General features: G+C 34.3%; 1 protein-coding gene across 1 annotated transcript in view; it reads right to left on the reverse strand.

Moving 5' to 3' along the window:
* LOC131037208 (probable DNA primase large subunit) overlaps positions 1-22,447 on the reverse strand; it is a 48,027-nt gene that overhangs the window by 13,531 nt on the left and 12,049 nt on the right. The window contains exons 7-17 of the mRNA XM_057969276.2: positions 21,899-21,918; positions 21,661-21,744; positions 21,441-21,505; positions 20,646-20,694; positions 20,474-20,521; positions 20,240-20,329; positions 20,026-20,085; positions 18,895-18,954; positions 3,431-3,505; positions 3,253-3,338; positions 3,040-3,133 (exon numbers count right to left, since the gene is read on the reverse strand). Coding sequence (XP_057825259.2) covers positions 3,040-3,133; positions 3,253-3,338; positions 3,431-3,505; positions 18,895-18,954; positions 20,026-20,085; positions 20,240-20,329; positions 20,474-20,521; positions 20,646-20,694; positions 21,441-21,505; positions 21,661-21,744; positions 21,899-21,918 — 731 coding nt within the window. The remainder of the gene's footprint in view (positions 1-3,039; positions 3,134-3,252; positions 3,339-3,430; positions 3,506-18,894; positions 18,955-20,025; positions 20,086-20,239; positions 20,330-20,473; positions 20,522-20,645; positions 20,695-21,440; positions 21,506-21,660; positions 21,745-21,898; positions 21,919-22,447) is intronic.

The raw sequence follows: 22,447 nt of genomic DNA on the forward strand, positions 1-22,447 counted from the left end.
TGTTTGGCAATTGTGAGTAATTGTGCCAGTTGAAATTGAAGATGAAACGTCATGGTTTCAACTAAAACTTCATCTTTTTCCCTCTTAGTGCATTATTGTACATACCCATTCTTTGTACAATGACGATGTAAAGGGAAGATAGATAACACACATGTTCTCATAGATAAGATACGGAACTAGCATAATACAAGTTTTTACTTTTTTGTTATAGTTATAGTTCAGTTGCTAGTTGCCTTCTTTGATTTCCTTATTCTTTTGTACTATGCATATTTGAATCACTATCATGTTCACAAACTGTTTCTGCATATAATTTCCTTGAATTTCTTTGATTGGGTTGTCCACCAAGTTGTACCCTGGGCCCTGAATCAAAACAATCTAAATACTCCCATCATTTGCTATCACTGATGAATAAGGAAACCAGGCACCACTTTGACAATCATATGCATGTATGAGATCTTACAATATAAAGGTCAGAATGTTTCAAAGCCATAATTAGTTTTGAATACACTAAAAAGGGAAAGCTGATACTTATAATAGAGAATGAATGATATTTCTATGAAAGAATATATCCGAGTAGCTTTACACTAAACTTCAACGAGCACAAAAGTGGAGTGATTACACCAAGTATTCCATTTAAGATTCAAGTAGCTGCATATGAAAAGAATAATAAACAAAGGCCTCCCTCCAATAAAATCATAGGAGGGACTTAAATTCAAATCATTAAAATTTATGTGGGAAAATATCAAAACTAAGAAAATATTCCAAAAATACCAAAGATAAACTAAAACCGTTGTACAATTTGTTTATTGCAATACATTGAACACCTCACCAAATAAATTGTAAGCATGCAAAAAGACAAGATTCTAAAGGTGTTGTTACTTGGTATTTAAGAAGGCCATAATTTTACTGCAGTAGCATTTTGTGAATAAATGATACAATGGAATCTGAGTTTGTTAAAACTGATTGTGTTATTTATCTCATTTACAACAGGGTAACACCTCTAGATTATAATCTCAGCAGAGTAGCTGGAAACTCCTTTGTCTCTCCCTGGGCACGCGTATCCCCGTATCCAAAACGGATATATATCCGATACAGCCCAAATACGTATCCCATACTGTACCCATGTATGCCCAAAAAACCTTGATTTTCCAACCATGCCGGATACTATGTGATTTGATTTTTTTGAAATTTGACGTAAATCTTCCTAAATTTAATTTTAAAAAACTTCATTCATGCATTTAAAAAAAATTGTATAAACAAAACCTACACCAAATGAGAAAGACAAATGAAATGTTTTTCTATTTCAGTGACCCATTTTGGGGGTTATCTTCCAATGCAACTCTACTAATTTTGCATGTTGTAAATTGTTAAACTTAAATCAACTTAAAATTATTTATGTAGCAATTATGTGTCTATATTGCTTTTGAAGTAATGAAAATCTCCTCTAATAACAAAGAAAATTGTATTAAATACATGTATATGTGTTTTATATGAATGTCGTATCCAGCCGTATCCATATTGGGGTTCTTAAAAAATGGCCGTATCCGTATCCAATACTGTATCTGTATCCGTGTCCATGCAACTTTGAATCTCAGTGATGTGAAACAATATAAGGATCCAAGCAAAAGCTCTACTACTTGAGTCTTGGAATGTAACTTCATAATGTCTATGATAAAAATATAATTTTGTTGAATGAGATGGTGTTCTTGGAGAAACAGCTTTAGATCAAAAGAGTATGCATCATTGAATCAAAAATCAATTGTTTTATATTATGCATAGCTGACAAAAACAGATTAAAAAAAGCTTGGCACATATTTCTGTCAGGGAATACATTCAACCAGCCAAATCTCCAAACAAAGTTGAAAAATTAGAGCATTCATTCCCAAAATGTCAACATTTATTAATACAAGTGCCACTTGTTTTGTAATCAGACTAGTATATGGAAGCCCAAAACAAACATCAAATAAAGAAAATAACACCAGATGGCACAAAAAAGTTTGAAAACACATAATGTATCTGAAATTTCACTCTCTACCCTTACCCCTCTTCAAAATAACTAAGGAATTCTTATTTTATGATGAGAAAAATTTCATTCCATGATTGTTATGCTGATGAAAACAAAACCAGAAAATGTTTGAAAAATGCTCCCCAGTTCTGATAGCTATGAAGAAAAAGTAAAACAGAATGCTGCTGCAGATTAACCCTTGTTTTACAGCTTTAAAAGTGATTAATAAGAGTTTGTCTTTCCTTTCATGGAAAGATATACACTTCAAGCCTATTGGTGGGTATGGTATGGCAGATTCATCAGTCTTAAAAAGACTTGGCCAAATATTCAAGTGACTCCTTTTGATAATCATAAGGTTTGTACCTTAGGAGTACAAGTAGAGCTATGTAACTGTGTCAAAAGGCAATATAAACTTGAAATGTCTCCCAAATACATTTCATATAAAGCTATTACATGGAAGTACAGATCTTGGTGGTCATATCCAAACAATGGATTTCCTGTCTCAAAAAGCTTCAGAGTATGTGTTATACCTATGTCATGTCACATGCTAATAGAGCTCGCCCTCACGAATTTCTCAAACTATTATATCAATTTGAATTGACGATCAGAAGAAAGTAAATAAAACCAAGATATCATAGTTGTTAAATATTTTATCTTTATTTACAATGATTTATTTTCTACTCAAAAACAAATGCCTGAAAGAAAAGGATATTCAGAAACTATGTAACCATAGCATAAATATTTGCCAGGAAAATATAGGAACCCAAGCCAATAACATGTAATGCTCACAAGACTTGATAACACTATTTATATGACTGTAGTGTTAAAAATCCAAAATATTGTCTTGCTATGTCGTGGCTGAAAGCCTTTCCTTAATCAACAGGTCATGTATTATCTTTTTATTTGTACACACAATTTTACATTAAATCTCTAATAATTTGGAGGGATAATTTCTTGACAGTTTAATACCTGGAATTTCCAAAAAATGCATTAAAGGTTTCCCTACACTTCAATTTGACACCAAATTCATATACCTGGTAATGACGATCACGAACTTTGTGAATGATATCATCAACTGCCCTAGCACTAATCCCGATTTTTCCAAGTGTCGCCCGCAAATTCTCCTCACTTTATTTCAAAAAGAACAAAGGTTTTGAGATCAACAGCATAAAATTTGTCTGTTGAAATTAATACTTTTTTTTTTTTGAATGTTGAAATCAATACTTGAGTCAAATATTGATGAATACCTGAAATGTCGATAAGGGCAACCATGATGGTCTCCTACTCCAGGTGTTGACATAATTATCTTTTGACAGGAATAAGGACTGTAATCCTGCACCAATGAGGAAAAAGGTGTATTTAGCTACTTAAGGTTGAGTTGCACCTGAAATTATTTGCATTAAAGATATAAAGCTTAACCCTTACCGTTCTCTTCCCCTCTTTTCCATAGTTGTGTCGAATCGAATATGCATATTCCTTGTCAAATTTCTCCACACCTACCTGTTTAAGTAAATCATTTGCTGTTATATCCATTACTGAAAATTACATAGTTAAAATTATTAACATAGAAGGGTACAAATGAGCTTAGGAACAGAATATGACAGAAATGAAAAAATAGTTACAAGCATAAAACTGCTTCTTAACAAACCTGATAGAGCACACATTCAGAAAAAAGTCAGCAACTATTTCAGACAAAAATCTAGACAGGCAAGTAGCCAAGGAAAAGCATGCTTACAACAACATGAATACTGTAATATATGATATGCCAAAATTATGTATTAATCGTTGTAGACATGAAGGAAACAATGTCAAATCTGAAGTAAACTTTATGATTCATGATAAGACATGAGAAACAAAATTTGATCAGTTATGCGCTTTACTTCTCTTGTATGAATACAAAATCAGCTTACTGAACGAGTTCCATCCCACATCATTCGTATCTCCGTACAATGTGAAAGTAAATTGAAAGTAGAGACCATTTTCTAATCAAAAAAATTCCTAAAAACATCTTTTTCTACCAAGATGCCAAACTCGACATTACATTAAGTTAGTTCGTGGCTCAAATGGGTTAGCAAATACTAGGTTGTTTTTTTCACATTCTTCAATTGCTTGTAACTTCGAAAACAAGCTAAAAAGTATGGTAGAATCCAAACCAATACAAGAATGGATCTTTCAGGCAGTTTTACCAAAAATCAAATATTGTTTTTGTGCTATGTTAAAGGAGCATTTACAAGCGAAGGAGATTATGAGATAGCAATGTTGGGTTTGTGTCATGGAAAAGATATCAATGCTCAAGAAAATTGTCTTATTTATAAGAGTTCACAATTTTCTGCAGGCAGCAATGTACTAAGCTAATGATTATAAGACAGATGGAGAAGGCAGCGATTAAATAAGGATAATGATGAACAGTAATCATCACTTAAGGAACAGCGATTAAAGAGCAGAAATATATATTAAGCTACGATTCTACTATTTTAGAAGGAGCGATGATTAGTATAAAGGCAAAAGAAACAACATTCATATTATGCTAAACAACAATTAATAAATAACAGCAATTAAGGCACCTGAAGCAGTGATTAATAAATAAACGAGGCAGCAGTTGGTTTTAATTATGAAGAGGCGTCATTAAGAAAGGTTATGACCATTCTTAAGGGTCAGCATCTTTCAAAGGTTCTCTCTCTTCATAGAGACAAAGATATAAAATGTAGAAGACCACATTGGAGGAGGGCATCAAGGAAGATAAAGACAAGTCAGTATTGAGTGAATAGATCAGCAATTCAGAATACAGCCATATTTATATATAGTAAATATTGTAGTATGCATGAGAATATGTCTGATATGTATGCTTAGTGTATGCTATATAGATAAATATTATCATATATCAAGATGTTAATAAAATTTATTATGCTTCTTAAATTAATAAATAAGTTATCTATTCTTTATTCCCACAAGCAATCATATGTGGAATTGGAGGAAATATGATAGGGAGAGGCAATAGACCAGTTCCATTGAATTAAGAAGATCACCCCAAGGGATGGAATCGTCAAAGAAGGATGTTCCTGCTGCTTGTGGGCCAAGGGGCAATTGTCTTTGTTGGATGCTTCGCACTCTTGGGCTTAATTGGGCGACCGGTTCCCTCAAATTAAGTAGCCCACCCCAAGGGACGGAATCATCAAAGAAGGATGATCTTTCTGCTTGTGGGCCAAGTGGCAAATTATCTTTTGGATGCTCCGCTCTCTTGAGCTTATTTGGGCTGAATAGTCTTCCTCAATAACCCGAGTTCCCTTGAATTAAGTAGGTCACACCAAGGGATGGAATTATCAAAGGATGTCCCTGCCGCTTGTGGACCAAGGGGCGAGTTGTCTTAGTTAGATGATGTGCACTCTTGGGCTTAATCAGTCTGAACAGCCTCCGGGCACCCTTTGTGGTTTTCCTCTCCAAACCCTACTATGGTTGACTATGTGAAATGGAATTAATCATCCTTGGTTTTCAAAAGTTCAACAAGCTATTGCATGGTTTATCTAAATAGGTTAAGATGATTATTAATATATATGCATTTGTATTTGTTGTTGGATCCCTAACCCTAATAGAAATAATTGATCGTATGAATTATATTTCAAATAGTCTAACATGATTGCAAGACCTAAACCAATATTTATCTTGATAATGGCATTCTATTAGTAAAGATATAGTTCTAATTGTATTACATTTCTTATTTTAATTGAATTTGTGATTTTAGGGCATTAAAGATCATCTTGAAAGGGGACATTACAGTTTGCTAAAGGAGTTGAGTCCTTAAGAAAACAATTTTGGTTGTCTACCATTAAAATGAGGACCTAAGAGCTTTATGTGGAGTTATGACAATGGTGGTCAATTCTCTAAAGGTCACCCATAATACCAGCAAAGTAGAAATTTCCAATCTATTTTGCATACCTTCACTATCAAATGTTACCCTGAAACAAGCAAAAAAGAAAATAGTTTGTATCCCAAGGGCTTCGCACTCTTGGGCTTAATTGGTTTTGGTATGTCTTGGATGCAAGTGGTTAGGGAAGCATTATCCCCATTTTTAAACTTACAAACTTTCGAATTTTTGTTGGGATCTACATTAATTGAAAAAGGAAAGATTTATGAGTCCTTGTCATTTGACTAAATATCAAAATGTCAAAAAAAATTAAATGTAAAGGTCTTTGGGTCAACTTTTATCTTTGAGAAAGATTTTAGAACTTATGTTGCGTTAGTAATTTTTCCTCAATCTTCTTGTTCACTGAACCCCCCCCCCACGGCATTGTCCTTTTCATCAAAGCTTCGAGCCTCTACATACCATCATGCTTTCATTTCATGCCCTAATTCTCCCCCTTGTCTTACCTGTCAATGTTTCGAGTTTTTGCTTACTAGCTTACTTATCTACATCACTATCATTTACCCACACTCTCATCCGCAACTCCTACTAGCTCTTTTCTTTTGTAAAAGCAAACCTTTGAGGATGTAATTAACTTTCTATCACATAATAATCAAGCCCAAAGGGCAAACCCTGATACCCTCTGGCATGCCTTTCTTACAATTCCAAAGTTTCAACATGTATTGCCCTTTCATGGGCCTACAAACTTTTCTCTGCGCCACTCTCAAAGGATTTTGAATCATGGAATCACAACCCCCAACTCCCAATAGGCTTCCAAGTTTTCTTGTCCTCCTACACTATGATATCAAGTATCACCAAGTCTCAATCCTCACTCACCATCTCAAACTATTTGCAGGTTCTCAAAGCTTTCCTTCCCTCACCTCATTGTAGGGTATACCCTACCCTTTAGACCCCCCAATCCTTTCTTTCTTGCAAGGTTATAAAGGTGTTGGCACTTATTCTTGTACCCCTTTGGTCCATCTTTCCTTACCTCATTGTTTTGTGATGTTCCTAAATCAAAAATTTATAGATTTTGTCAGATTTTCAAGATTTGCCTTGTCTACCTTTTCCTACAAGTTCTAGTTTTACTATTTTCCTAATTCTACAAAGTCCCAATTTTGCAAGATTTCAAACTTCCTCATGTTGACTTGCCCTTCTTCAAAGTTCATTCCCTAGCAAGTGTATCACGATTCCTACTTTCTTGATCCATTGTTCCCCAAAAGTATTCAGATTTTCCCTTCCCCCTTTTCCCTGGTCTTGGAGGGTTTGATTTCCTTGAGTCCCAGTCTCCACTATGCAACAGGTTTGTGAACTTTTATTTACTAGCGTACTTCAAAGGTAATGAGAATCTAGAAATCCCCAAATTTTTAACCCCAACAATTTTCCAATTGCCAAGTTAACTATCAAAAAACAAAATTCCAATTTCCAAGTCACTCATGGGTTTTCAAGCCATCTCTTCACTCACTAGCACTCAATTTCTTGTTTTTCCAAATCTTACCAAGCTTTCGAATTTATCCTTTCCTTCAAAAATGTGATATTGTGAATGCCAAATATCCTACCCTAATTGCCTATGGAATAACCACTTGCAGATTTCTGGACTTCTTAATCCCCTCTCCAACTTACATGAGGTATCCTAAATCCTCTAAACACACTGTCCAACTAACCTTGCAAATCATATTGCTTCCAAGGTAGACTTGTAGCAATAATTCTCAAGTCCTCGCCTCCTTTAGACCAAACTGTCAATCAAACTTTCAAACCTTCAGAATTTTTTTCCATATCGTCTTCTCTCCTACAAAATTGGTATGCACTTTTCCAAAACCCCGCCACGTTGGTGGGCTTTCAATTTTGATTTCCCTCATCCCTCTGGCATTGGTTATTCCAATACTCTAATCCTTGTCCCCTCGCAAAATGTAAACTTTCAACTAAGTTTTCGGACCTTCAAGGTTTTTAATAACATCTTCCTTCTTGCAAAACTAGTAGGTATCCTAATCCCTAAGTCCTTGTTGTCCCACCCATCTACCTTCCTAGGCCTATAAACCTTTGCTTCCCCATGTGCCTAGAATTCCTCCAAGTTCCTAATTTCTAGATTCCCCAATCCCTCTAGTAAAATTGCACCCTTTAGCATGCAAACCCTCAAACCTCCAAATTCCTACAAAGAAGATAGGTTAATTGCTTGACAAGTCTTAATAGCCATATGCACATCAAATTTACATCATGAGTTAACATTTTATTTGTGGTGATTGTGTACAAAAATTAATTGTAATTTATTCCAAAATCATTTGTAAGCCCAAATATGAGGCAATTGGGTAGTTATAAGAGAAAGAGAAATTTATTTCTAGAAAACGTAAAGCCTAATCATTGTAGAGGACATTGAACTTGTGGCAAATTTTTGTGAAGTTTATTCAAAAAGCAAACAACCTTGAGATTTTGAGATTGGCAATTGGGTAGTTATAGGAGGAAGAGAATTTTTTCCTAGGAAAGGTAAAGCATAATCATCGTATGGAATAATGAACTTGTGGCAAATGTTTGTGAAGTTTATTCAAAAAGCAAAGAACCCTGAGCTTTTGAGACTGTGAAGAAATAAGTAAATTTCATATCAATGTCTTACGTTCCATGCAAATTCTTATTGTATCTTCTTACATTGGATGCATTAGTGTTTTCTTATGTTAAGAGTTATTTGTTGTGTCTTTGGAATCTTCTTGTAAACCTACATATTTGTTATAAATCTATCACTCTTCTCATTTCATAAAAAATTGTTGTGGTTCATCAATCTCTACCATTCTATTTGTTGAATCTGCACACTTTCTTACTCTTAAAACACTATCTTTACATGCATTTGTCAAACTTTGCCTTCTATTTGGCAAATTATTGCACAGCATACCATTGTAATATTTTATTTTCCAATTATTACCAAAAACCCAATGTTGTTAAAACTTTTGATGTTTGGTGACTTTATTCTTAATGTCTATAATGCTACATCTACAATGCACTTGGAATAGTTTGAAAAACAAATACCTATCTTCAAAAAGCAGCCAAGTTTTAAAATTGAGGCACTAGTTGTTTTCCACCAAATTCAATAAGGGTGAGTTTCTATCAAAGCATCTCCTGGAAATGATGCATCAAAGGGATCAACTCACCATTGTAAACATAAAGGTGGATGAAGATGATATGTTGGCTTTGATCATCAATAGCATGCCACCCTCCTTTGAGTCATTTGCATAATCTTTAAACTTGTTTGTGAAAGTCAAACTCTTAACTTTTAATAAAATTAGCATACACTTGTTATGAAAAGAACATAGACAAACAATATTGGGCAAAATTAAAAAAAAATCTCCTTCCACTTTAAAACCACAAAGAAAAGTTAAGTGTTGTTATAGTCATAAATTTGGGCATGTAAAAAGAAATGTTGAAAAAGACAATATGGCATATCCCACATAAGAAGCTGCATGTTGTGACTAATGAGCACACTCTTATACTGAGAGGATGAAAGTGAATCAATAAAAGGTAATCTTTTACTTTTTCAAATTAATAATCTCAAATTCTCAATAATATCAATTACATAGCATCAACAATCAAGAATGCAAGATTTACACGGAGACAATTTTGGGAGAAAACCATGGCAAAAAAGATTTGCTTATATAAAATTCTCTTACAAACTTGTAATGTCCCCTATTAGGATGTAGCCTATTTTCCAATAATTAAACACATCTCATCATACTTATTATATTTTATTATGCATTTGTTAGCTCTAGGGAACAATTAGCATACATTATACAAGGGATAATCAGCATAGCCAGATCTAATCACTAATTGAATCCTAATAATCAATCTTAGCGAAGATTGGGAAGTATCTTTGTTAGGGCGCCAGAAAACCATCCTCCACAAGTAGTCCCTTTGTATGATGTAACATATGCCCATTCCACCGCAGGCCTTATCCATTGCCTTTGTATGATGTAGCACATGCCCATTCCACCGCAGGCCTTATCCATTGCCTTTGTATTATGTAGCACATGTCCATTCCACGGCAGGTCTTATCCACCTTGTGAGGTATTAATACTGCCTTTCCCTAACAATTCCACATCCAATCCTAATAAAATTAATAGTAAATAATTTTATGTAAGCACATCCCCATAATTTTAAGTATGACTGTCATACATATTGCAGTCTATATTAATATTACTATTAAATTCTGCATGAGAACATTATCAGGATTCATATATTAAGCATACATATTAAGCACATCCCCATGCATACCACCAAGAACAAAGATGTTACTGCATGTAACTTAATAACAGTTCTGATCTGATCTGATTGATGGTGATGTCATTGGAGGCTTTTGATTCCTTTCCTTTATATCTCTCAATGTGAGGGAGAGGTTACACGTCTTCATCATCTATGCCCTTTGGCAAGAGACTTACCCTTTCACATTAGCACCCTTTGAAAGAGTGCAACTCTTCATTATTTCTGCCCTTTGAAAGGGACACAACCTTTCACGATCAGATCTGCACTTCTTGTTTAAATCAGATATGCACTTCTGATTGCCGAACTTATCCCCCTCAAATGAGGTTCTCTTCTCCCTTTTATATCTCATGTTTGAAGGAGTCACAACTTTTCATTTCACGCCTTTGACCATTCATTAACTTAATTAAAATTTAATTATATTTAATTATTTTTAATTACATTCTTTTATATTTTAATTTTATTTTTATTATTATCATTTATCATCAAATTGTATTTCAAAGTGAACACATTACAAAACTCTAGGCAGCAACCTAATAGAGACACCAATCCCCGCAAATCTTTGTAGGCGCCAACCACTAGAGAAACCAATCTCTTTATTTAGAGGTACCAACCTCTAGCAAAAACAAAAACTTAATCTTCATGAGGTTGCTTCTTCAAAGCATGAGAGTCTACTTCATAAAATCTGTTATAAATCTGCTACAAATCAGCTCTTAGCTCTGCTATAAATCTGCTCTAAAGACTGCTACAAATCTGTTGGTGTTGGAAATAAGCCACACCCGGACTGATGATGGACTGGTCCAAGAGGGGCCAGTAGCTCAGTGGTAGAGCACTCCAGCAGCGTATGGAAGGTCCTAGGTTCGAGTCCTAGCTGGTCCATGTCTCAACATGGTATCAGAGCCAAGTCCAGGCTAGGAGCCCCAAGCACACGAGAGGTGTGGCTTAAGGGGGGGCGTTGGTGTTGGAAATAAGCCACACCCGGACCAACGATGGACTGGTCCAAGAGGGGCCAGTAGCTCAGTGGTAGAGCACTCCAGCAGCGTATGGAAGGTCCTAGGTTCAAGTCCTAGCTGGTCCATGTCTCAACAAAATCTGCTCTTAAGTCCATTGTAAATCTACTCTTAAGTATAACCTCCAAAGTCTACTATAAATCTCCTTGAAAGGTCTGCTATAAATCTGCTGATGGAGAGAATATACTTCTACTCTAAATCTGAAAGATATTTCATTGATTACATACAGCTTACACCACCAGCTTACCTTCTTTTATACCCCATCAAACACCTCTTTATCAAGACAGATGACTCTCCCAAAGAGGTCAGCCAAACTTGAAAAATAAAAATTCTATTTTAATTCCCAATAATGGGCGATCACAATGAGGAATCAACCCCTTAAGATAATATAAACTTAATTCATTTTTAAATCTATTTAACTCCAATGGGGGCACCAAAAAGGGAAAAGTGACTCTCCCAAAGAGGTCAGCTAAACTTGAACAATAAATATTCTATTTTAATTCCCAATAATGGGAGATCACAATGTGGGGTCAACCCCTTAAGTTGATATAAATTCATTTATTTAAAACTGTTTAACTCAAATGGGGGCACCAAAATGGATCAACCCATTATGAATTAATCTAATTCCATCGCTTTTGCTAAGGTATAGTCAACCTTTTAAGATCTTTCTTGGATGACAATTAGTGGCCTTTGGCCTTCAATTAACTCAACAACATAATGTCCTTCCATTTGCTTCAGCAATATGATTTCTTATTTGACATCAATGGCAATAATCCAACAAACTCCCTCTTTGTCATTGATGGCAACCTCTCATAGAAATAATCTATGAACGTATAACATTGCCTCTTTCTTTAATGCTCCTCTTTCTATAACTCTCCCCCTTTGACATCAATGCCAAAGGGACTCCCACAACAAATGCATACCAGCTAATCTACTCTAAGTTATCTTCTCCGCGAAGCTGAAAGATAATGCAATGATTAGCTCCTCTTGAATTTGTGCTTCTTCATAAGGTATTGCTTCCCAACTTCTGCCTGAGATACTTCTCCATCTTGACATACTATTTTCAGTCTTTTTGTTTTCCAATGTCAAGGCTAAAAGTGCCTTTCCCTATTATCCTCATTGTACCATTGTCCCTTCATTTACCTTTTTCAAGGTGAGGAATTTGATGTTGTCTCCTATCATATGACTAGAGCAACCACTATCAATATACCACTGTTTACCCTCGTTTTGAGCATGAAAGTTTGTCTGCTCAAGCATGGAATTCTCCTTTTTTTTTCTTGATCCTACTTTTTTCATATTTTTGTATTTTCCTCCTTTTATTTGGCCATAGTATCCTCCTCCTTGTTCTATGTACATCATTCTAAAAAACCACTTCTTCAAAAGCATGTTTTCTATCCAAAATTGTTGCACTTATAGCATATAATATTATAATGCATTAGAGGAGCAAATGATACTAGTTTCTATATGAAAATTCGTAAGGACTTCTATTGTTGTTCCAATCAAAATTTCTTGCATGCATCCAACAATCAATCACTTTATGACCAAAGTGATTACACAAAAAGCAATAACCAAAGAAAAAATGTTGAAACATAGTGATGTGTGTTTGCCTTGGAGGGAAGGACTTTTTGAATTTGTCCTTGATATCTTTTAGAGAAGTATTTGATTTTTGTGGGACATGATTCTATTTCTTCTTGCTGCTTTCATTTTTTATAGGACTTTTGAGAGCATTTGCATAGCTTATTGGTTTTTCCTCATTTGCCTTCTTTGGTGGCTCCTTGGGATCTTGATCTTCTTTTGTAGTCTTTTGAATTTCTTTATAACCAAGATATGTCTTAATAAATGGTGACCTCTATCCATTGATGATATCATCTAAGATCTCGATACTCTTCTCAAACTTGATGCTTCTGTTTAACTTCATGGTTGTTTTTTCTAGTTCCTTCCTTAAGGAAACAAATTCGGACTCTAACCTCTCAAATTTTTTTCACTTTTTCTTCAATTGGATTATTACATCCTCTTCAATCCTTTTTGATTCTTCAATTTGGATTTTTTGATCAATGATCATCTTTTCCGATTATTCAAGACTTTCTGACAATTTTGCCTTAGATTTACTATCCTCTTTAAGTTGTAATTTTTGTTTCAAGTTCTTAAGTTCTTAATTTCACTTAGGGCACAAATGAGTTCTTCCAAATCTACTTCCCATCTATTTTGACACTCTCTTCCCCTTTTGATTCCTTTTCTTTTCTTGTCTTCATTTTTCAAGATATTATCTTGTGTATCTATTGCCATGAATAGAATATCTTCTCTATCACCAGCATTGAAACTCTTTTCGGATGAACTTTCCTCTATTCAATAGAAGCTTGTCTTGTATTTGTGAAAGCTCTTCTTTTTCTCATTTTTACCCTATTTGTGGTCCCTTTTATGTTGATGATGTTTGCTATCCTTCTCCATGTTACGCTCTTCCTCGTCATCACTATTTTTATTTTCATATGGACATTTAGAAGCAAAATATCCTACTTTTCCACAATAAAAACATTTAGAAGGCAACTTACCTTTATACTTGTCAAATTCTTTCTTCAACTCCTCACAAAATGAGCTTCTTCTTCGTCTAATTCATTATCGGAGCTATCACTTGGTTCAAGCTCATTCTTCATCTTCTTTGAGGCTTTGAAGGTTGCCTCTCACTTAGATGATTTCTCCTTTTCAGTCCTCATTTCATGTCATGAGGATCCCATGCAATTTGTCCACTGTCAATTTATCTAGATCCTTCATCTCTTCAAAAGTAGAAATTTTGGCATCAAATCTCAAGGGGAAAAACTTTAATACCTTTGGCACAATCACAAAATCTTCAATCTTCTCACCAAGACCTCTTATGGTGTTGACAATTTCATCGATGCGAAGCAAATAGGCTGCAATGTTTTCTTCATCCTTCATTTTCAAATTCTCAAATTGTCTTATATGTATTTGAATCTTGGCGTTCTTCACCTTACCGTCTTCTTCATAGATACTCTTTAGTTTATCCCAAATTTTTTTTGTCAATGCATAGTATATCACCTTGACAAAGTTTGATTCTAATAGAACACACAAAATTGCATTCATAGCTTTTGCATTATTTTCACTAGCACGCACTTCAGCTTGATCCGTTGGTGGAGAATTTGGAGCAACATAACCATCTACTACTTGTAGACAAATATCAAACCCAAAAGCCATTAGGTAAGTAGGCATCCTTAGGCTCCAAAAGGCATAGTTTGTTCCATCAAACAACGAAGCCCTGTTTGAGGAGAATCCTTCTTGACTGGCCATCTGTTGTCTTTGAGATCTACCTTTTGCAGTTAGATTTTACTTTAGGAGACCAGCTCTGATAACAATTGATGAGCACACTCTTATACTGATAGGGGGGGTTGGAATTGTTATAAGGTATTGTTTTACTTTTTCAAATTAATAATCACAATGATATCAATCACACAACATCAACAATCAAGAACACAAGATTTACATGGAAACCCTGTTAGAAAACTTGTCATTGATGTCAAATTAAATAAGCATTAACATACTGATTGGGTTGATGATGAAAGTTACAATATTCAGTTGTATTGGGCTATTCAGTTGCTGATGCGAATACTGTATTGATAAGTATATGCGTATTCAAACCAACATTAATGATGAATGACAACAAAACAAATATTAGACATACAGCGAATATGATGCTGCCTTTACCTTCAATCTGTTCTGATTGTATTAATCTCTGAAGATAATGAAATGATAGTATATTGGACAGAGTATTGATATCTGCATAATATTTGATTCGAATTATATTGCATACATATTATGGATACAAAACTTCATGATCCAATACTATGTTGAGGTCGAACTATATATGCATTGGGTTTGTTATGAATGTAAATCAGATTTTGTTCAGTTTCAACTGTTTTCTGCCATCTATATTTAGTTATTTGGTTCTCACTGAAGTAGTTGAGCAGTTATAAACTACCTTTCAACTACTTAACCAATGGCTACTTGTATTTAAGGAGAACAAAGGATCGATGGGAGGGGTTAGTATGTATCATTTGATGAGAAGTGTCAAGGCCCGATATAAGGTGAGTAGTATGTGAGATGATGAGAAGAGTGCTTAGGCTAGTTTGATTAGTCTTATCAAGTTATATGGAGGTATCAGTATTGTGAAATCTGGAGATGACATTGTAAAATCTGAGAGTGAATTTATTCTGTTCATTCTTTTGACAGTCATCAAGTTGAGACATCATAGCCAGCGATGAATATATTAAGAAGTTCTGTTATGTAACCATTGCAGTAGAGTATCTCTGCTATTGAGAAGAATCCGAACGTGTGAAGGGACTTATAATGGTAATGCTGCAAGTATTCATTTGGTAATAACAGATTACAAAGTGTTGTGAATACATAATCAATTTGTGATGAGAGATTTAGAGATTTAAACATTGTTGTGATTCAAAGTCTGAATAAGAGCATTGTATTGTGATTTGTTTGATGAGTTTTTCTGAATTAGTAAACAGGACTTCTGAAGGTTCCAGACAGTGTATTGTTTGTGAAGATTTGATTGCAGATTATCAATGCTGCAAATTGTAATAGTTCAGGTCTGAAAACAGTAACAAGTTATTAGGTTTATGACATCCTTATGGTTGGTGCCCAGATTGTTAAATGGTGAATTTGTAAGAGTTGGTGCTCTAACAAGGAGTTTGGTGATTCCTTAGAGTTGGTGCCCCTAATATTTGTACACTATTGATTTGTGAGGCTGGATTAGGACCAGTAGATCCTAGCAGCACTTCTCACCATGGTTTTTCCCATTCTAGGTTTCCCATGTATTTCATTTGTATTGGCTTCGCTGTGTGGTTGCATTCTTTTCAGTTTTGATTCTAAGTTTTTCAGTTTATTAAGAATACTTAATTGATTAAGGATCTGAAAGTTTAATCTACTACTGATTCACAACCCCCCCCCCCCCCACCTCTCAGAAGTAGAACTGTGTTCTGCAAACCCTTTCGAGAGAAAACCACAACAACAAAAAAGATTTGCTTATATAAAATTCTCTTACAAACTTTGTAGGCACCAACCTACTGGTGACACTAATCCCTACTAATCTTTGTAGGCACCAAGACACTAGAGATACCAATCCCCACTATTGACCACCAACCCAACAAGAGACGCTAGTCTCTTTTATTGAGAGGCACCAACCTCTAGCACAAAAAAGTCTGTCTTCTTGAGATTGCTTCTTCAAAGCATGAATCATAAAATCTGCTCTAAATTCTGCTACAAATCTGCTCTTAAGTCTACTGCAAATCTGCTACAAATCTACCATAAATTACCTCTCAAAGTCTGCTACAGTTCTGCTGATGGAGAATATACTTCTGCTCTAAATCTGAAAGATATTTCATTAATTACATACAGCTTACATCACCAACTTGCCTTCTTTTATACCCCATCAAATACCTCTTCACCCAGGAGAGGTGACTCTCCCAAAGAGGTTGGGCAAACTTGAAATATAAATATTTTATTTTGATTCCCAAAAATGGGTGATCACAAGGGGTCCGCGGCAGTAGTCCGCCCCTTGAGATAATAAAAATTTATTTATTTATAAATCTATTTAACTCGAAAGTGGGCGCCAAAATGGGTTTGCCCTTTTTTTCTTTTTTGGTGCCACAGGGTATCCCCGCGACCCAGCTCAGTGCCCATTTTGATGCAAGCTGAAGCGAGACTAATCCCTGGGGATGTACCAAGCAGCCCACCTGCCAGGTGCATCGAGTCAAATCCAGGCCTCAGAGTCGAACCCATGACCTCTGGGGGAGCAAACCCACGGCCCAAGCCAACTCCGCCACCCATGCAGGCTAAAATGGGTCAGCCCAGTATGAATAAAACAATTAATTGAATTCCATCAATTTTGCTAAGGTGTAGTCGGCCTTTGAAGATTAGTGGCCTTTGGCCTTCAATTAACTCAGCAACATAATGTCCTTTAATTTGCTTCAGTGATCTAATTTTTCATTTGACATCAAAGACAATAATCCAACAGTGATTAATGTGGTGGTTGTTGAGGCAAAGCATGTTTTAGAGGAAGAATATGCCTTCATGGCATCCTTTCAAGACGGTGCAAATGTCAATTGTTGGTTCTCTGATTCCAATGCATCTAGACATTTCACGTGTTGAAAGAACTAATATGTAAAATTTACTTTCAATTCTAGCCACATAGAGTTTGTTCCACTAGGTGATAGACGAGCACATGTAATAGAGGGCATATATGATTTTAAAATTGTACTACATGATGTCAAATTCATAGTTCATTATGATGTGTATAATTAGAAAGAACAAAAATCTATATCCATTAATGAACTTACAAAACAATCTTAACATACAAGTAAATTTTAATAGGAGTTGGTGCATTGTTTCAAACATTATATGAGACAAAGTAGTTGATCTAGGCATTGGGCAAGGCGAGCTGTATAGACTCGTTGATCCTGCCACAACTAGTTTGCATGTGTCAACTATAGAAGAGAATTATAATATTTTGTAGCATGAAAGGTATGGACATTTAAACCTTTAGCATTTAGCCAAACTTGACAAAGACAACATGGTTCAAGGTTTGCTTACTATTCAAGAAAAGGACAACAAGCAACAAAGATATAGAGTTTTTGTCAATTGATGTTTTTTCCATATTTTCATATAAGATGATACACTTTTAAAATTGATGTCTATTTAACATGGTGTAAGCTCAAGCGTTCTATGTTGCTGTTTTATATACCTAACTACCCTATCAAGGCTAGAAAGATTATGATGATGATTATAAATGTCAGAATTCTATCCAAAAACTTAGGAACATGAACCAGATTCTCAAGCAAACTGTTTTTTTTTCTTATTTTTGTGTTTGTTTTTTTTTTACTTTTACGACTTTTCCTTGGCTGAGCTGTAGGGTACAGTTGACTATCCCCAGGGTTAGGGGACATCTAGACATCCCTTGGCCATCCCAGGAACAGCCACCCATCCCTTGTCATCTGCTAGTTTCCGAAATGTTTCTCAAAGGTTTTTTCAGGGGGCAGCCCCAGGGACTTTTCCTAGCTGTCCCCAGAACATTCCCAGTACAAGGATAGCTGGAATTTCCTAGGGGATGCATCCCTATGGAACATAGAAAAAATTACCTCTTCTAGCTATAAAGGACTAATTTAAAGGTAGTTGGATCGTTCAGGGACATACCAAGCATCTTAGCACAATCCAGTTCACAACAGATTTGTCAAACAAGGAAATACATAATGGCATGCCTTACCTTTAGTACAACTTTCAATGTAAAAAGCACTCAAGATGCCCCATGTGTAATTTTTATTTTTCAATTCATGAATTTCATCAAGCTAGGAAGGAAAATACTCATTGTGTTTCCATCTTGATTTGTTCTGAAAAATGTGATTAGTTATGTGAAAACATATTTTCTCAAAACAAAAAAAACAAATAACTATTAAAGCAATAAGCTAAGAAGTGTTCTCTTCATGGTCTTGAGTCCTCACAAATCCTGTAAACCACATTATTTCTCAAACAAAATGCACCATCTTTGCAAAGGCAAAATTCAAAAAAGTCATATTGTATAAAGTGCTCGATGGATTCAAATATTGTTTTCAATTCAAAGAATAGGCACTACAAGATATATCAATGAGAATTGTAATCAATTAAAAAAGAAAGGAGCAAAATTGTGCAACTACAAGTAGGAAAAGCAGTTAGAAGAAAATACTACAAACCTTTTTAGAAAACTCCGCTCTCCAAAATGCAAGAGCATCCTCTAATTTCAACCCAACACCCTGCATCAAGAGACCAATTAATGAATTTGCTTTAAAAAACTTTCTAGAGTTTGGTTAATTGGAATTAATTGAGAAATTTTTAGAAAGAATGTTTCCTAAATCAATCTAAATGCAAGTAACGATATGTATGGCACTTCATCAACTAGAAATATAACTTTAAAGAGGACAATAAGCAACAACAATTCACTTGAATTAATTGAGGATTTTTCGAGAGGATGTTTCCTAAATCAATTTGTATGCAAGTAACAATACATATAGCACTTCATCAACTAGAAATATAACTTAAAAAAGGACAATAAGCAACAAAGATTCACTTGAGTTAATTGAGAATTTTTAGGTGAGTGTGAAATCAACCTGAATGCAAGTAACAATGTGCATAGCACTTCATCAACTAGAGATATAACTTTGAAAAGGACAAAAAGCAACATGGATTCATTCTGTAAATTAATAATCTGTTAAAATGATAAAACTCTAGAATTCAGTAGCAATTATTTGTTAAGCTAGACTTCAAAAGTTCATTACAAATGATTCTCTTTGGCAAGGTATAGTGAATTATTACAAAGAACAAATATGACACTTTAGGGTACATACAAACATCAATCAAAAAACATTTGAACAAGCCTTCTGTTAAGGTTTGATGAATCGCATACATGCATTATTTTGTATTATAAAAAATTAAAAATCTAACTTCAGTACATAAAACAATAACTATCTAAGCTAATTACCTAAAAGCATGTATTTCTTGTCAATCAAACTTTTTATATAGAGATGCAATGCCACTGGTATAGATAATTCAATAATCAAAACAAGAGACATGTCTCTCCAGAAATTATCATTCATTTGGTGACTAATGTAATCTTTAATGGGCATGGTTAAACTGCTCAAACTAATGAAAGTGATGACATGACAGGTTTCCAAGAAGATCATAAGCCTCCAAGAAGCATGATGAGATTGATAGACTGAAGACATTATACAATGTAAACATGGCATGATTTATGGGACATCATTTGCTAAAGAAAGGAAGCTCAAGATATAATTTTAATATTTTATATATTCTATCAACAGGCATACCTTAAGAAAAAGTCCTAATTGCATTCTTCCTCCATGCTTCAAATGATGATCCTCTTTAACCTGCCCAAACACAAAAAAGGCACCTTAATAGTCTAGTTACAAAAATAATTACTCAGCAGCTTTAGGCAAGATATAACAAGATAATGCTTTTACCCTCTCTTAAGAAAATGAATATTTAAAAAATCAGCTCAATAATAGAGCAGAGGAAAATCACCTTGAAAAATAAGTGACGCATACAAAGTGGAAAGGAGTTATTGGCCAGGTTGTCTAAGTCTTTAAGTGAAATCTCAGCATTGTCATTTGACTGCAATGAAAAGATTTGTTGTCATTTAAACATTTAGGCTTTTAGCAAATGGAATAAATTCATCTATTACAGAGCTTTATTTTCTAGCTTATCACTGTTACTCCGAAAAGCTACAAATATGAAATCTGATTTCCGGTCACCAACATGAGAATAGTCAGGTCCTAGATAGCATGTAGTTAATGTCTCCACAATCTGCATCAAAATACTCTAGCATTAGAATATAACATAAAATGATTCCAATACCATCATACAGAAGACAAAAACACATGAATACAGAAAATCACAATAATGACAGGAAAACAGTATCTTTACGCACAGGAGTCAAGCGATGTTTCTCTTGTTCAGCAATTGATGAAGTCCACTTTCTGTGCCATGGAATTTAAGTTAAATGCCAGGACAGTTTCCAAGGATCAACTAAAATTACCAGATAAAATATTCAAAATCTTAAAAGGAAGTTAAATATATGAAAAACTGATAACTATGAGATTTATAACTTGGACAGAAAAATGCCCTGTCACAGCTACACAGTTCCCACTAGAAAAGCTCTTAGTACTCTCCACAACAACAAATTTATCATGCTAACATGTCATCACGATTATCTTTCCTTTCAATTCCTAATTTACAAATAATATTGATTTTGGAGTTTGAACAAAATGGCTAAATAAAATAATTTATAAAAACACAAATGCTCAGTGTATTTGTTGGAAGAAGTCACAATAGCAAAGAAATTGAACTGCTGTTAAAATATAAGTCAGAAGATATCATTTTCTGTAAGTAAAATAGATACATCCCAAATATTTAGTCCCTTTTCATATTTTTGACTTGAGATGCCTGTAAAAATGAAAAAAGGCATAGCAAAAACAAAATTTAGAATGAACTACTGAATTTGATCAAATCAGATGAGAACACAAGAAGCTCTCTTGTATCTTCTGATAACTCCCCATCACACAAAATCCATGCAAGTGATGTGTTTATATGTTTTTAACAAAAAAGAATTGCAATACAAAGAATCTACACACTTTAGTTATCTATAATGAAATCCTCATCACACTACCACCTATCAACTTAACACACCAAATGATAAACCCAGAATGAAGAATTAAGTACATACCTGTTTGTTAGAACAAGTGCTTTTGATAAACGACTCCTGAACTGAGAAACCACGATTGCAACAATCTAAAATGCATAACATCTTTAGAATGATGCCAAAAGTTTGCCTCAAAATGCTACTCCATAATCAAGTGTCAATCACAGATAATGTTAACTGTATAAATAAAAGTTACTGATAAATGTTGACCAGTAGATCCTTCCAGACACAGCTAAAATGTTACCTGGCCCATGGGAACATATGCATGACCTCTTTGCAAGAATATTCTTCGACTGCTAACAAGCTCAGGAACCTCCTCAAAAGGAACCTGCAAGTTAAAATATCAATGAATAAACCCACCACTCCCTGAGAATAAGCCACCACACCTGAGATGTAAAATGGAATGTCTATAGCTTCAAGTGGCTGTTAATGATATGTAGCAACATTGTCAAATAATAAATGAAATTTGACAAGAAACTGACCTTGAAGAAGAAGCTTTCGGCTGCAAAAGACAAAATGCTTTGTGAGGATCTAAATACACTCAAACTAGAAAAATACTAAATTTTGAAATAGATACTGGCAAATAACATATCCTACAAAATTTAACTCCTGAAGAACATTCATAATAATGTGTTTCCTGTCCTCCAATTAAGGCATGTTTGTGCCTTTAAACTTTAGAATTCTCTCCAACATTCTCTATATGTTTTCTATGTAGCAAGGTTTGTGTTCATGTTTGTATTTGACAAGGATAAATTTGGAATGAAGTTCAACAACAAAAACATTTAAGAAAAATTGCCTACTATAAATTTGTTTTTTTGATATAAGAAATAAATCCACAAAATTATCAATAAATATAAATATATTAAATTGAAATTATTTAAAACATTATGTTCTGTTAAATTAAATACATTATAGTAAATTTAAAATAGTATAAAATAAATAATTTTAAAAATTTTAATACAATTATTAGAATTTTATATATTAAATATATTAAAATTAAAAATCAGATTAAATTAAATTTTATTATATTA

Source organism: Cryptomeria japonica, chromosome 3, assembly GCF_030272615.1.
Source record: "Cryptomeria japonica chromosome 3, Sugi_1.0, whole genome shotgun sequence".
Lineage (NCBI taxonomy): Eukaryota > Viridiplantae > Streptophyta > Pinopsida > Cupressales > Cupressaceae > Cryptomeria > Cryptomeria japonica.